The 14,717-nt window shown below is 36.9% G+C and overlaps 1 protein-coding gene across 3 annotated transcripts in view; it reads right to left on the reverse strand.

Moving 5' to 3' along the window:
- USH2A (usherin) overlaps nt 1-14,717 on the reverse strand; it is a 777,259-nt gene that overhangs the window by 15,707 nt on the left and 746,835 nt on the right. For all 3 annotated transcript variants that reach the window (XM_037731607.1, XM_017509227.2, XM_037731606.1), the window contains exons 66-68: nt 6,478-6,687; nt 4,449-4,687; nt 3,138-3,346 (exon numbers count right to left, since the gene is read on the reverse strand). In XM_037731607.1, the coding sequence (XP_037587535.1) occupies nt 3,138-3,346; nt 4,449-4,687; nt 6,478-6,687 (658 nt within the window). The remainder of the gene's footprint in view (nt 1-3,137; nt 3,347-4,448; nt 4,688-6,477; nt 6,688-14,717) is intronic.

Genomic DNA, 14,717 nt, shown 5'->3' on the forward strand with positions numbered 1-14,717 from the left:
AAGGGATACCATATTATCTAGTCAAGTCAGAAGAGATTTATTTCATGAGATCTTATTTTCTACAAAATAATCAATATATTTGTAAAAACATTAAGATTCACCTACAAACCAAATTGGCTTTTAAGAAAAGAAAGGAGTGAGTAGTGAGACTAAATTGTATGTGATTTTTTTTCTTTAAAAAACAATCCATCTATTTCTGATGTTAGGAAATATAACAAAATAAAGAATAATTATGCTTTTGTAATTCTAACACTCAACCATAAAGGCATAGTTGATTCTCGTCTTTCAAAATAAGATATTTTCATAAAGCCATAAGAAAAATTTTCTGCAAAAACAAGAATTATCAAGCCCTCTTTAAATCTCAATGCTTTTCCAGCAGTAAGTCTGCCTAATATCACAATGGAATGCTCTGTTGTTACTTGTTTATGACTTCTCTCTGTCATCTTAATTCAGTAGATTTTCACTTTTTCCCTATATCATAACAGCACAAATAAAGAAATGGCTTGTAACAAGCAAGAAAATAGGAAGATAGGAGTCTTATTTGTCCTATAGGATTTGCAGACCTACCTGAGGAAAAAGAGTAAGCAATTAAAATAAATGAGAAGGGGCCGGGCCCGGTGGCTCACGCCTATAATCCCAGCACTTTGGGAGGCTGGGGTGGGCGGATCACCTGAGGTCGGGAGTTTGAGATCAGCCTGACAAACATGAAGAAACCCCATCTCTACTAAAAATACAAAATCACCATTGGCCTTTCATGAATGCATAATTCTTACTTTCAAAATTGGCATAATATTCAATGCCAGATAGGGTATTTTAGGTAAGATTATAATCTGACATAATCTTTCTGGAAAGCAAACATAAAATTAGTATCCAAATCTTTAAAATATTAAAATACTTGATTTATTAATAGTACATTCTATTTGTCAAAATTTAAGAAGATAACCAGATATTCCAAGATCTGTTCACAAAGATTTATTTTATCATATGTATTAAAGGGAAATAAAGAAAAAACCAAAATGCCCCAATTAATTTATATATGGAATATTATATAGACATTAAAATTGGTGGCTGAAGAGTTTTTTTAATGCCATGGGAAATGCAAATACAATTATGTCAAGTATAAAAAGCAGACTATGAAATTTTAGTTGCAGTATCTCAGCCATATAGTAAAAATTGTGCATAGAAAGGAGATTAAAGGAATTGATTTTGCCGAAACATTAGTGGTGGTTGCCTCTGGGTAGGGGGATAATAAGCAGGACCTGCTCAGCATGTGACCTGTGCTGTTGTGCAAGCCTATGACATGGAAGAGTCCTGGGCTTAGCCTGATGCTCTACTGTTGCTGTCTTGGAATTCTTAATGATTTTTCAGCAAAGCATTCCATATTTTCATTTTTTACTGGACTCCATAAATTATGTAGATGGTTCTGATAAGTACCTGTCTTTTTCTTAATACTTTTTGTGTTTACCATAACTAAACAATAAAAGCACATACCTTATAAAATCTGAAAAGGAGTTATAGTCATATATCTCATGATGACGTTTTGAGGAAGACTGCAGAAATGATGGTGGTCTCATAAGAATATAATACAGCAGCCGCGTGCGGTGACTCACGCCTGTAATCCCAGCACTTTGGGAGGCTGAGGTGGGCGGATCATGAGGTCAAGAGATCGAGACCACCCTGGCCAACATGGTGAAACCCCGTCTCTACTAAAAATACAAAAATTAGCCGGGCATGGCGGTGCACACCTGTAGTCTCAGCTAATTGGGAGGCTGAGGCAGGAAAATCACTTGAACCTGGGAGTCGGAGGTTGCAGTGAGCTGAGATTGTGCCACTGCACTCCAGCCTGGTGAAAGAGCGAGACTCCGTCTAAAAAAAAAAGAATATAATGGAGTTGTCCTGTACCACCTCATATATATATATATCATATATATATCATATCAATCATATATGATATATATCATATATATGATAAATATAATATATATTTTATATATATAATATATATTTTATATATATAAAATATATATATAATATATATTTTATATATATAATATATATTTTATATATATAAATTTTATATATATATAATATATATTTTATATATATTATATATATATATATAGAGAGAGAGAGAGAGAGAGAGATAGAGAGAGAGAGAGAGAGAGAGAGAGTGAGTCTCACTTTGTTGACCAGATTGGAGTGCAGTGGCACGGTCTCAGCTCACTGCAACCTCTGCCTTCCAGGTTCAAACAATTCTGCCTCAGCCTCCCAAGTAGCTGGGATTACAGGCATGCACCACCATGCCTAGCTAATTTTTGTATTTTTAGTAGATATGGGATTTCGCCATGTTGGTCAGGCTGATCTCAAACTCCTGACCTCAGGTGATTCACCCACCTTGGCCTCCCAAAGTGATGGTATTATAGACGTGAGCTACCAATCCTCGCCTTATCTTTTATATCAGATTTTTTACTGTACTTTTTCTATGTTTAGATATACAAATAACCATTGTGTTACAATTGCCTGCAGTATTCAGCACAGTCACATGCCTATACCGGTTTGTAGCCTCAGGGCGGAGTAGGCTATAATATGTAGGTCTGTGCAAGTATGCTGTATGATATTTTCGTGACACATTTCTCAGAACGTATTTCCATCGTTAAGGAATGTGTGACTGTATCATATAAAAATGAATGGAAGCCCCCAACTAAATAGTTAATTGCTCTTTTCTTCACTCAGTTGCTCTTTTGCTTTTCCTAACAGTGCTATGTCTCAATGCTTTCTTAACATACTAGAGATTATGCCATGTAATTTACAAAGAAGAGTAGCAAAACTTCTTATAAAAATGGTCTACAAGTGTTTGTTCATTTTCTTTCTTCCCATTGATCGCTTCACTTCCTCTAAATTGGTTTTTACCCTATCCTCACATGAAAATCCTTCCTAAATTTGCCCTTGACTTCCATATAATTAAATCCAGTAGGCACTTTTCCTCAATAGTCATCTTCATCAGTGCTTCAGTAGCATTCAATGTAACTGAGCCCACTCAATCTGTTTTAAAAGGTGGCTTCCCCAGTTTTCAGGACAAACCTCTCCTGACTGCCCTCCCATCTCTCTGGCTTATGGTAGCAGCCGCTTGTACTCACATTCTTTTTGGGTGGTGAAGCTGATCCACTCGGAAGCCGTGCTGCCCACCTCGTTGTGTGCCACCACTCTTAGCTTGTACGTGGTGTAGGGCTGGAGACCCTCAAGGCTGGCTTTCTGCCCCAGCCCCATGTATTTTGTCTCTATTTGGCTGGGAGTACAGGGGAGGGCTGAGTCAGGAGGGCAAGCCACGTGGAGTTGGAGCTCATAGCTAAAATGAGAATGGATACGTAAAGTGAAGACGGGTAATGGAATTAGTTTAACCCTCTCTCTTAAAACTGGTTCTATTTTGTGAGGAGACATTTTGTTTTCATCGAGCTACAGGCTCTTTTGAATTTCCATTTGCAGAAAACTGCTCTCAGAAACACTTTATGTAATGCTGTTGGAAATGAGCAGCAGATGTGACCAGAGAAATGATGAGAAGTTACCATCAATACACACATTGCTGTTTACCCAGCAACTAGTGATCCTTGTTGGTACAGATAAGACATTTCCCTCCTTTAAGAGGAGAGACATAAATGGTTTTTCTCTTTCTAGTATAAAGAAATTTTTTTTCTAAATGATTTTGAGTCAACTGCCTTCTTTGTTCTTTCAAACAGTGGTTTATGACAATAGTTTAAGTTAGATCAGGGCAATACTGATTTAACTGTGGAGGTTTCTTATGTTCCAATGAAGGCTTATAGAAGGAATGATTTCGGACAATTATTAGGAGAAGCATATTGAATACAAACACATTACATTGTCTTTTTAATGTAAAGCTTATTTTGTTGTTCACCTTTTTTTTTAGATGGAGTTTTGCTCTTGTTACCCAGGCTGGGGTGCAATGGCGCAATCTCGGCTCACCGCAACCTCCACCTCCTGGGTTCAGGCAATTCTCCTGCCTCAGCTTCCTGAGTAGCTGGGATTACAGGCACGCGCCACCATGCCCGGCTAATTTTTGTATTTTTAGTAGAGACGGGGTTTCACCATGTTGACCAGGATGGTCTTGATCTCTTGACCTAGTGATCCACCCGCCTCGGCCTCCCAAAGTGCTGGGATTACAGGTGTGAGCCACCGCGCCCGGCCCTGTTGTTCTCCTTTCTATCATTAGTTGATTTTATGATGATTTAAATACATCACAAGTAACATGACCACTTAAATCAATTTATTTGTCTACTTTGCTATAGTTTTCTGTTCAATAAGCAGGTCCTCCCTGGGGAATGCTGGGTAGCTCTACAGGTTTGTAGCCTAGGTGCAGAGTAGGCTATACCATGTGTTCATATGTCTGTACAAATGCCTTGTTAATTTATTCATCCTTCCGCCTGACCCACTACCTGTGAATGACACCATTAGGGAACATGGGAGGACTCCACTGGAAGGATGCCATCCTTGAGGCCAGCGTCTCAATTTGTGGAGAGGACAGTCCTGAGGGTGGAGCAGGATGGGTTCTCAGTTCCACTGTTGGTCCTTTGCTGCAACAGTTGAAGCAGGTGCAGGCCTCTACTCCAATGGAGTAGTTAGTGAAGGGTTGGAGGCCATGGAGAGTCTGCTGGGTGGCCATGCCTTCGGATAGCTGTGGGAGGAAAGAAGGCTAGATGAGGCAGTGTCAAACATCAAAGATGTTTGATAAATGTTATCCAGGATCCCACCTCCTACAAATGGAGTGCCATGCCAAGCACTCTGGGAGATGCAATATGGCATTTAGCATGGCATTTATCATCAAGAAATTACCAACCCAGTTAGAGAGGTATGACAAATAGGTGAAAAATCTGATAATGTAACAGTTAAATAGAAGGCATAATATTATCAATTATCTATTACCTTAGGAAGGTATTAGGAAATAGCACAGAAACGCAAAGTATTGATAAAAGTCTATGACCCTCAAAGTGGTATCTTTTCAAAAAATAAAACCTGTGTTTGAATTATATGTCTAGTCAGCATCCACCAAGGTTCATATTCTGCCATGGTTACTTGCATGCAATTTCTCGGTCAAAAAATCTTTTCAGCTCTACACTAAAATCAGGTACAAGTATTGAAGAGCTTGAAAGCCTATCTCTTTCTCTGAGGGTGTTGGTTTTTACAAAATATGATAGTCTTCTCTCAATCATCTTTATAGTAGAAACTTTTTAGTTTATTTGAGCAAATTTTTAACCTCATTGTGGTTTTAATAAGTACTCTGGAACAAGAGTTCCAAAACTGGAAATTAATTTTCACATTGATGTAAAGAACATATGATTACGAAGAGCTGTTCTTTTAAAAAATGCATACGATGTCCTTTAAATACAAATTATTTTGGTGTATTAATATTATCATTTTATAAGCATGGATAATCAAGGGTTGATTGTATTTACATCATCTATATTTATTGAATACAAAGCCATGTAGACAATATGCTAATATTCCTTTAACATTCAATCCAAGCCTCCCTGTATGTAACTTATCTGTTGAAATTGTGTTTCAATACCTGACACTCTGGTCTCAGAGGAATTCTCCACACTTGCCCAAATTGTTTCCTAAATTGGTCTAAATAATTCATAGTGTCATACCAGGATCTGCACAATCTCTATACAATGTTTGTGTGAACAAAGTATTATAATCTCCACTTATTCATGAGAAACTTGAGAGTGGCACAAGCTGTACCACAGAGACAAGAGTCTTTGTCCTGCTGGCTGCTGGTCTCTTCATTTAAATAATGCAGGAACTGGTCTAGCTGATTCTTAACGTCGCTTCCAGGAAGTGGCCTGGCTAAAGCACAATATGAAAGATGATATCCCCGACCACTCTCTCCTGTCTCCCGTTGTGCCTCAGGCGTATTCATGAACAAACTGGAGCTAGGACTGTGCTGATGGAGCTGCTCTGCTCTCTCTTCCAAAGGGCTAGAACTTTCTTGAATTCACCAGAAGAATGAGCGTTTTCCATGTGTTATTAGAGATTTGTGCATGTCAAAATGGAGATCCCAAGGATATCTTTGCTCTATTTTGTCTTTTTCATACTGACATTTACACCACCAATAATTACCATTGGCCAACTTCTTACTAGGTGGCACCACTCTGTTAAGTGGTTGATCTGTTTTCTAGTTAAATTAGTTTGATTGTCTCTAAAGTCTTAGTTTCTTACGTTTGTGGAGTCTTTAATACCACCTTCAGTATCTCTCTCCCTACGAGTTTACATACTTTTTCTATGTTTCCTCAGGGTTCACTTTTTCTTCTCTGAGGAATCTTTGTACTACTAAGTTCACCACAAGACAATTGAGAATAGAAAGATAAGAAAGATGGAGAGAAAAACAAAAACATAAAAACAAGGGCTCCATGGTAATGATATTTAAAAGTCAACCAGTCCTGGATTTCTAGCTCTGCTGCTCACCACTGTCTCAGGCCTATGGGCGCGGCTGGAGAACAGCCTGTAGAGACTGATGATCCCGTTGGGCTTCCTGGGGGCACTGATGTTGACCACTGCTTGGGTAGAAGAGACTGCATGGAACGTGGGGGCTCTGAGACCTTCTGGTGGGGCGGGCCCGGTTCTGCACCATGTCCAGCTACTGGGGGCTTTTCCTGCAGAATTCACTGCCCAGACCTCCAAAGAGAAATCAACAAGACTGTCAAAAGCAAGATACCCTCAGGCTGGAAAAAATAAAAAAAATAAAGAAAGCAATTGGCAACCAAAAGCAACTAAACACAACAGGAAGAGATAAACTTTGATGCTGCAACTTTGTAATCACACAGGAGAGTAGGTAGGCTCTTCCTCTTTTATTTATTTTTATTTTTTGCCTTTTGCCTTTGACCATGTGAACACAAAGGGGGCCTTTTAGGATTTCAGAATGCAGTGGGTTGATTTAAGCCTAATGAAAAAACTACTCATCTCTGTGTGGGAACTAGAGTGATTTTGTCAGCCTCTGCAAACTGGATGGATCTGCAGACTACATAAAACTCAGCAATTCTTAAACATTGTCCCCACCAAATCTGCATGAAAATTAAATTTCCTTTCATCAAGGAGGGAATAAACATATGGAATGATGTATAATCTTATTTATCAAGAACCATTTGTATAATTAAACACGAATATCCTAAAAGGTTGCCTTAGGTCATCATTTGCATGAGTAAGTAATTTGTAGAATGTCAGGTACAATAGACAGAGTAGATGGATGTATGAGTGTATAGGGTTAAATGAGGCCCAATAATAGCCAACTACACAGTGATCAATCAGAATGATAGATCTAAATGGCAATACAAGAAGACTGTCTTCGTGTTTAGGAGTAGTAGTATTCCTTAGTAAGCTTTCATTTGAAAACCTAACTTCAGGAAATTTTTTTCTCATTGCGTTTCTTCTACACTATATATTCTCTAAAATTTTACCCCTGAGCTTTTAAAGACAAGTCTGAAAAACTTGTTTGATTCTACAGTACACACGTTCCAGGCATTCAGTATTTTTTTTTTAATCATGCAGAATGTTCAAAACAGGAGTTATTTGTGGGGAAAAAAATGGTCAGAATACTTTGCAGTGAGAGTTTAGTTTCATTTCTGTTTACTTTGTTTTTGCATCAATAATATCTTCAAGAGAAGAAACATTAGAGGGATTTTTAGTACTTAAGCCAATTCCTGTCAGTGATTTTCATACCTTTCTTTTTCCGGATTCCTCTGTGAAAGTAAATTTTCTGATGTTGAATTGTTTTCAGGTTGCTGTCAAATGCAAATCTCCAGCCCCTTGCTGATAGGATTGCCAGAAGCCTCATTTTTTAAAAGAGACAACTAACCTACTTACATAGACACACCTGCTCTTTTTAGAGCTCGGATACATCCTCTCATCATTTGCATAATAATCACTCACATTTGTATAAACTCTACATTTTACAAAGCACTTGAACTTATGTAGCTTATTTAGTCCTTATCATGGCAACCTTGTAAGGTGAGTGGAGAATGTATTTTCTCCACCCCTTTTAAAGGTGAGGAAATTGAGGCTCAGAAAATTTCACTATCTTCTTCAAGGTGACAAAAGTTACAAGAGCTGAAACTAGAATTCTGCTCTCCAGTGCCCATATCAATGAGCAGTGTTTTTTATTCTGTAATATGCAAAAATAAAATACTCAGAATCATGAAACTTAAACGACTTGTCATAGACAAACACCTGAGATTCTAGATTAGGTATGGTGTCTCAGCTTGCAAGGATGGATAGACGTGTACAAGCTGCCTTAGGCGAGGGAGGTTTATTTTGGAAAGTATAGGGAAGTAAGGAGCAGGAAACTATGTTAGCCATGAAAGAGCCACATTTCATGGAAGTTAGAGTCCATGAGAATACAACCACAGCTGCTCTCAGAGTCCCCTCTGAAATAGGTGAGGTTAGACTTGGGGAGCGTAGGTGAAGCAGGTTATTCACAAAGAAATCAGATTTCAGGGCTAATGAGGAGGGTCCCTGGCTCCTCACTCTGCCCCAGAACAACTTCTTTTACTGCAAATATCCTTCTGGGAAGTGATGGGGGTACACCTATTATGGCACAACGAATGACAAGATCTGAAAAAATATTCTTGGGTAAGGAAGGTAAAGTAAGGTATAAATATTGATATTAATTTTTTTTTTTTTTTTTTTTGCCAAGAGCAGAACTTTGGTCGGTGATTTAAGGGCAGGCAGAATTTAAATTCAGGCTACAATAGATGGGGAAGAAAATGAGGGAGAAAGTGCAACTAGGTATAATAAAAGAAAAATTCAACAACTTGCCAATTAATTACTGTGCACCAATAAGAGATGGCAGTAATGCAGGCATAGGGTGTTGAAAGAAAATGAGATGAAATAAGCATAATTCATAGAAAGTGCTCAGCACAGTTCTGGCTCTGGCTTATGGACATTAACTTTTCTTTCATTTTCAATGTAGATGTAGAATCATAAATACTATTAAGGCTTTGTAGTATTAATGGTAGTGTTGTAGATCGTACTAAATATCAGCCTTCCTGTATTACGTGAACTTCTACTAGGTGGAGTTCTATTTCCAAAATGTTATTTAATCCCTGAATTTTAAAAACACTTGGGCCTCAGTATTATAGTGTTTTGCTATATTTCCTTGCAAATATTCTCTTTGAAAACTAGGCAATTCAAAATTCCCCATCACTAATTGGGAATATATTTAGGCTATTTTGTCTTTGGCAGGAGTCCTTCATAATACATTAGTCTTTTTCCTAGACTTTCTTTTTAGTATTCAATCAATTTGAGATCAAAATAGCATTCATATAAATCAACATGCTATGCAAAGCAGGATCAACCTATTTACATGAGCTACTGTGAAAATGAAAACAGTTAGAATGAAGAGAAAGCTGACTGAGATAATGAAGCATTATGAATTTCCCAAAACTTGTACCACAAAGCAGTGTCTCTGTTACATCAAGCCACTAGGAGAAAAGGAAAAAAGAACCTGTAAATAATAGTATTTTCTCTGTCTCCTTCTATCTCTCTGTTTTTGTCTCTGTCTCTGTTAAGGCAAAAATGTCATTTGTCTAATATACCACTGTAGAATTTTGTCTATGCCTGGCTAAGCAAGAGATAAAAGTATTGAAATGTAGTTCAGGGTTCAGGGTAAAAATGCTAACAGATTATTCCCACTAAGAAACAATGCACCAGGATTTGAGTCTGTCTTTATATGGTGGAGAAGGAAGCAGCAGAGATCCTGCATGGATAATTTTTTAGCAATATGTCTCAATCATTTAGTTGTAATGAACCCACATAAAAATCAATAAATAAAATATCTCATGAACAAACAGTTGTGCATTCCCTCTTTCTTTAGTGTGTGGACTTCTAGAAAAATGAAAGAGTTATTATTGCGGAAGAAAAACAAGTAAGGTGTATGAATTCCATGGCCAAGAGGGAAAAAAAAGTCAGGATATTCTTCATCTTTGATATATTCAGGATATCTTTATACCTACAGTATTTAGACTGAACATGTTTATTCTTTTATAATAAAAAAATAAAGACGATTAAAGTTTTTGCTGAAATACATTATTATTTGGGTTTGGTGAACACACACATGTGAATGAGTGGGTGCACACACAGTTATGACATGGAAGTTAGAGTCAGAAACTTCCCTAGCCATTAATAATGAAAAGTTAGGACTGACTGACTTGGTTGGTTTATTTTTCTAAGGTTTCTGTTGTAACCATGAAAAAAGTTACAGTGTAAAATGTCATAGAAAACACAGATTAACTAATTTTAATAAGCATGAAATAACTACAATTGTTTAGCCACAAATTCTGTAATTAACTAGCAAAATGATAGATTAATATGTCAGTTTTCAATGGAATTTCTGTTTTCAATGTAATATGTTTTTAAATCTAACTAGAAACTATTACCATATTTATGCTTCTTGTTCATTAAAAAAATGAAATTGTTCTTTTATTTACTCTTTCCTACCCCAAAGGACTAATTACTGTATTTTGCCTTAAAAATTTTTAATTACATGGAGTGTCAACATCTGCCACTAAGCTCCCATAATCACATTGCTGTGAAAACAATGAATTTAATCATTTGTTCTCTCTTGAAAATTGCCTTAGAAATCTTCTTTGAGAGAAGTCTTTGTCAAAATACATTCCTAAGCCATGGTCATCAAAATGATTCTAGGTACATGTATCAGAATTTCTGATGAGAGGACCTTGGAATCTTCCCTTTCAACATATTTCCAAGTGATTTTTACATCCAGTATTATTTGAAAAACCCAAAGCGCTATTCTTTATAGAACGGTACAGAAATATAGACACAGTACATTTTCAATTTCCACTTATGTCTCTTTAGAGTTATACTTTGCATTATCTTTGTCATTATCTTTAATCATTCAAATAAACACAAGAAATGTATCTTGGAATATGTTAGAATCCAATAATCATCATAGAGTTAATCACTGTGTTTATCACAGTTCCAAACAGAGCCAGAGTTTACTGACTTTGTAGAATCACTTCTTGCCTCCTAGTTTTCACTTAAGGTGTAATTTTTTGAAATCTTGGTATTTCTAGAAATTGCTGAGTCTATTTTTCTTCTGGCCCAGATGAACATTATTGTAAATGCTCCCAGTTTCTCTCAATCCAACATTTCTCCTTCTAATTTTGTTCTAGAAGGAAAGCAAGCATTTGTGAACAGAAGCATTGTAATAATTTTTGTGAATGGGAAAGAGAAGGGACCACTAGCCTGCAGAGGATGGGAGAAGGGGAAACATATCAGAATCTCCCAGAGTGGTGGCTTCTGTTACTGTGCTAGTTATTCTTTAGCACAATTTCCACACTTAACTTGTTGTTAAGATTGTGATCACATTCCCATGAGGGGGACAAAGAGTTATTAAAAAGGTCTTCCCAATACCTGTATTGGCTAAACAAAGTAGTTTTCACCTTAATACGTTGTCTCACTCAATATCTCATATCTTTCCGAAATAGCCTTCCTTAGGATTGATGTTTTCCAAATATTGTCTTAGAGCAAAGCTAAATTATCAATATAAACTTCAAGGGGGTTTCCGATGCATTTTTTCTTTATGGTATCATAAGAAAAACCCCTATGTTGTGAAAATATTTTATGATTCTTTTGGCCAAGGAAATGCTACAGGTCTTGTTAAAATCAAGGGAACGTATTTCATAATATATTTCATAATACAAACCGTTCATGGATGGTTTGTATACAGTCAGCACCAAGCTGATGTTTATTTGGTCTTACATTTGCTATTATTTTCCTTACAAAAATGAAATACAGGAGTAACCAAATTCAGCCAACTAGTCTTTTACAAAATGTCTCTAATCTATTAACTCCTAATGTAAGTGATGATGACTGTCCTTGCGCTTGAAGAAATTTGAGATTTTGTTCTTTATCCAGGCTGCTTATTATAAGAGTTGTATTAGTATAACTGTTAACTTTCAGAGGATTAAGAGAGGGAAGAACATCTGAGCTCTCTGCAACTTCTGTGAAATTCAGTAACATGCTTCCTTGTGGGATGATGATAATGTTTGATTAAAAAAAGCATTTCAACAATTCTGAGGACAAATTAATATCAAGCAGTTCTAAGGAGAGATAATTGTTGATAAAAACTGAGGAATGTGAACATAATTTTATAACAATTCACATCAGAAATAAGTACCAATCTAGCATGAACAGCTATGCCAGTAATTAATAAGTAAACAAGTTGTATGTTAACGGGCAAACAATTAAATTATTTGTTTCCTAGGGGCATGTAATGAGATTATTATCACATCCCCATGAGGGGGACAAACAGATATTAAAAAGGTCTTTCCAATACCTGTATTGGCTAAGGCCAACAGCTAATTCAATAGATTCGATCAAAATCACTACTTCTTTCACTTCTCCTGATTTATGACTTTGGCTGTTGCTAGTCATCACTCATTGCAGTTTGCTTTCCAGTGCTCATAAATTATGCCTCATAAATAAAAAGATACAATCAAGGAAATCATATCAATTCATCTACAACCTTGGAGTATATTTTCCCATGGCACTCACGCTAATGCCTTCTTAAAGGGTAGCTTGTCATAGGCTTTGAATATGTTTGAATAGCAATATGCTGGAATCTTCTTTGCCAGAATCGTGGTTAAAAAATTTGGCAAAAAAGACAATGAAATGAATTTGAAATTGCATGATTACAAGATTGTTTTATTTCATGAGTAGCTCTGCAGGCTCCAGTTATGAAGGAATAATGTGCTGGAAAGCCCTAGGTAGCTATCTATTTAACTGCCTACCTATCTGATTTTCCTTCACAATCAAATGGATGTTTTCCAGCATCTCTGTTTGCATAATACCTTGCTGGATACAATAGAGTCACACTATTACAGATATAGTCCCTGTATCTGTAATATACAATAGAGTCACACTATTACAGGTATAGTCCCAGGTACCCTTCATCTAGAACACTTTGGATTAGGCAAGATAGAACATGATTTTAATTGAATTCTGGGACCCAGGGGAAGAGGGTACAGCAGGACATTGTCTTGCTTGCTATGAGCCCTTTTGAAATTCAGAGACGTGAAGCTACTGGAAAAATTACAAGACATTTCCCATGCTAAAAACAGGTGTCTTGTCACTACTGCTTCTCATACCGCCTTGCTCTTTGGAGTTACTTAATACATGTGAATATGGTTCTCCTCTAATATCTGAAGAAGGGAAACTGACCTAACAGTCGGAAATACTGAAATAAGCTTTGATTCATTTTTAACAATAAAACTAAACAATGAAAGTTTGGAGTTATTGCATGCTATTTTTTATTGCTTATAACTGCTCTCCCTAAGAGGAAACAGAAACCCAACCCCATCTGGCTCTCATGGAAGATAAATAAGAATAGTTATTGGGTTTATTGAGCACTTAGACTTTTGTGAGTGTAGTCTATGTACTAATTTTGCATTTTTTCCTCCCAACAATCCTATACGATTGATATTATTATCCCCACTTTACACATGAGAAAACTGAGGAACACAGAAATTTATGCAACTTGGTAAGTGATAAAGCTGGCCTGCCAATACAGATATGTGACATAAACGCCCGAGCTCCTTACCCCTTCCTACAAAAGGCCATTAAAAGGAGGCCTGTACATACCTTCCACATGGGCGGTTTGCTGCCCTGGGCTTGCCATAGAGCCCTGCATGGACTGGATTTTTCGGTGGATGGTAGCCCAAAAGTGAGACAGTGGAAATTATCACAAACGATGTGACACCCATCTCTGCTGCCACTTATCATGCTTTGAGCAATATTGCATATTACACAGAAGAAGCAAGTCCTACTCATTTATTTCATCCTGTTCAAAACATGTGTAAATGCACTGAAATTCCATTATGTTCTCTACAATAATAACTATACCCTAATGGATATAGCATTAAAATATATGCTTTATCCACGATAAGTTGCTAGAGGAAGCTAAGATCACAATCACCAATTATGATTAACATCTCTATGAAGGATAGTAAATTAGGTGAGACTATTTATCATCCATGAATTCAACACATATTGATTGAGCCATTTCTATCTGCCAGATGCTGTTCTATGAGCTAGGGATACAACAGCGAACAAGGCTGTCATTAACATCCTGGTGAGGGGAGGCAATCAGTAAAAACACAAATAAAATAAACAGGTAAGGATATATGCTAGAAAGGAAATGATGATATAGTAGGATGATATACATAAGGTGATATAGCGGAAAATGGTTGGCTTGCCCAGGAGATTCTCTCAACAGTTGAACATCAAGCTGGGACAAAATTGGCAGAAGGTCACCAGATGAGGATCCGAGGGAAGAGCATTCTGTGCAAAAGAAGAGCACGTGCAAAGGCCCTCGGCTAGATTCTCAAGAAGGCCGTGTGGCTGACCTTAGTGAGTCAAGGCCAGAGAGCAATGGGATGAGGATAGAACCGGACAAAAGTTGAGACTATGGAAAGACATTATGGAACTAGAGAGGAGTTTGCATTTTATGGAATGGGGGAAGGAGGGTTTGCAGTAGGAGAGTGACTATTTGATTTGCATTTTATAGGAATACTGGATACTAAACACCTTCTATGTATTTATATATTAAATCTTAATTTTGTTTTTAAGTGACAATACCCTAGCCTTTAAGTTAACTTATTTAAAGTTCACAACAACCTAAGTTTTTTTTT

Source organism: Cebus imitator, unplaced genomic scaffold (genome assembly GCF_001604975.1).
Source record: "Cebus imitator isolate Cc_AM_T3 unplaced genomic scaffold, Cebus_imitator-1.0 Scaffold411, whole genome shotgun sequence".
NCBI lineage: Eukaryota > Metazoa > Chordata > Mammalia > Primates > Cebidae > Cebus > Cebus imitator.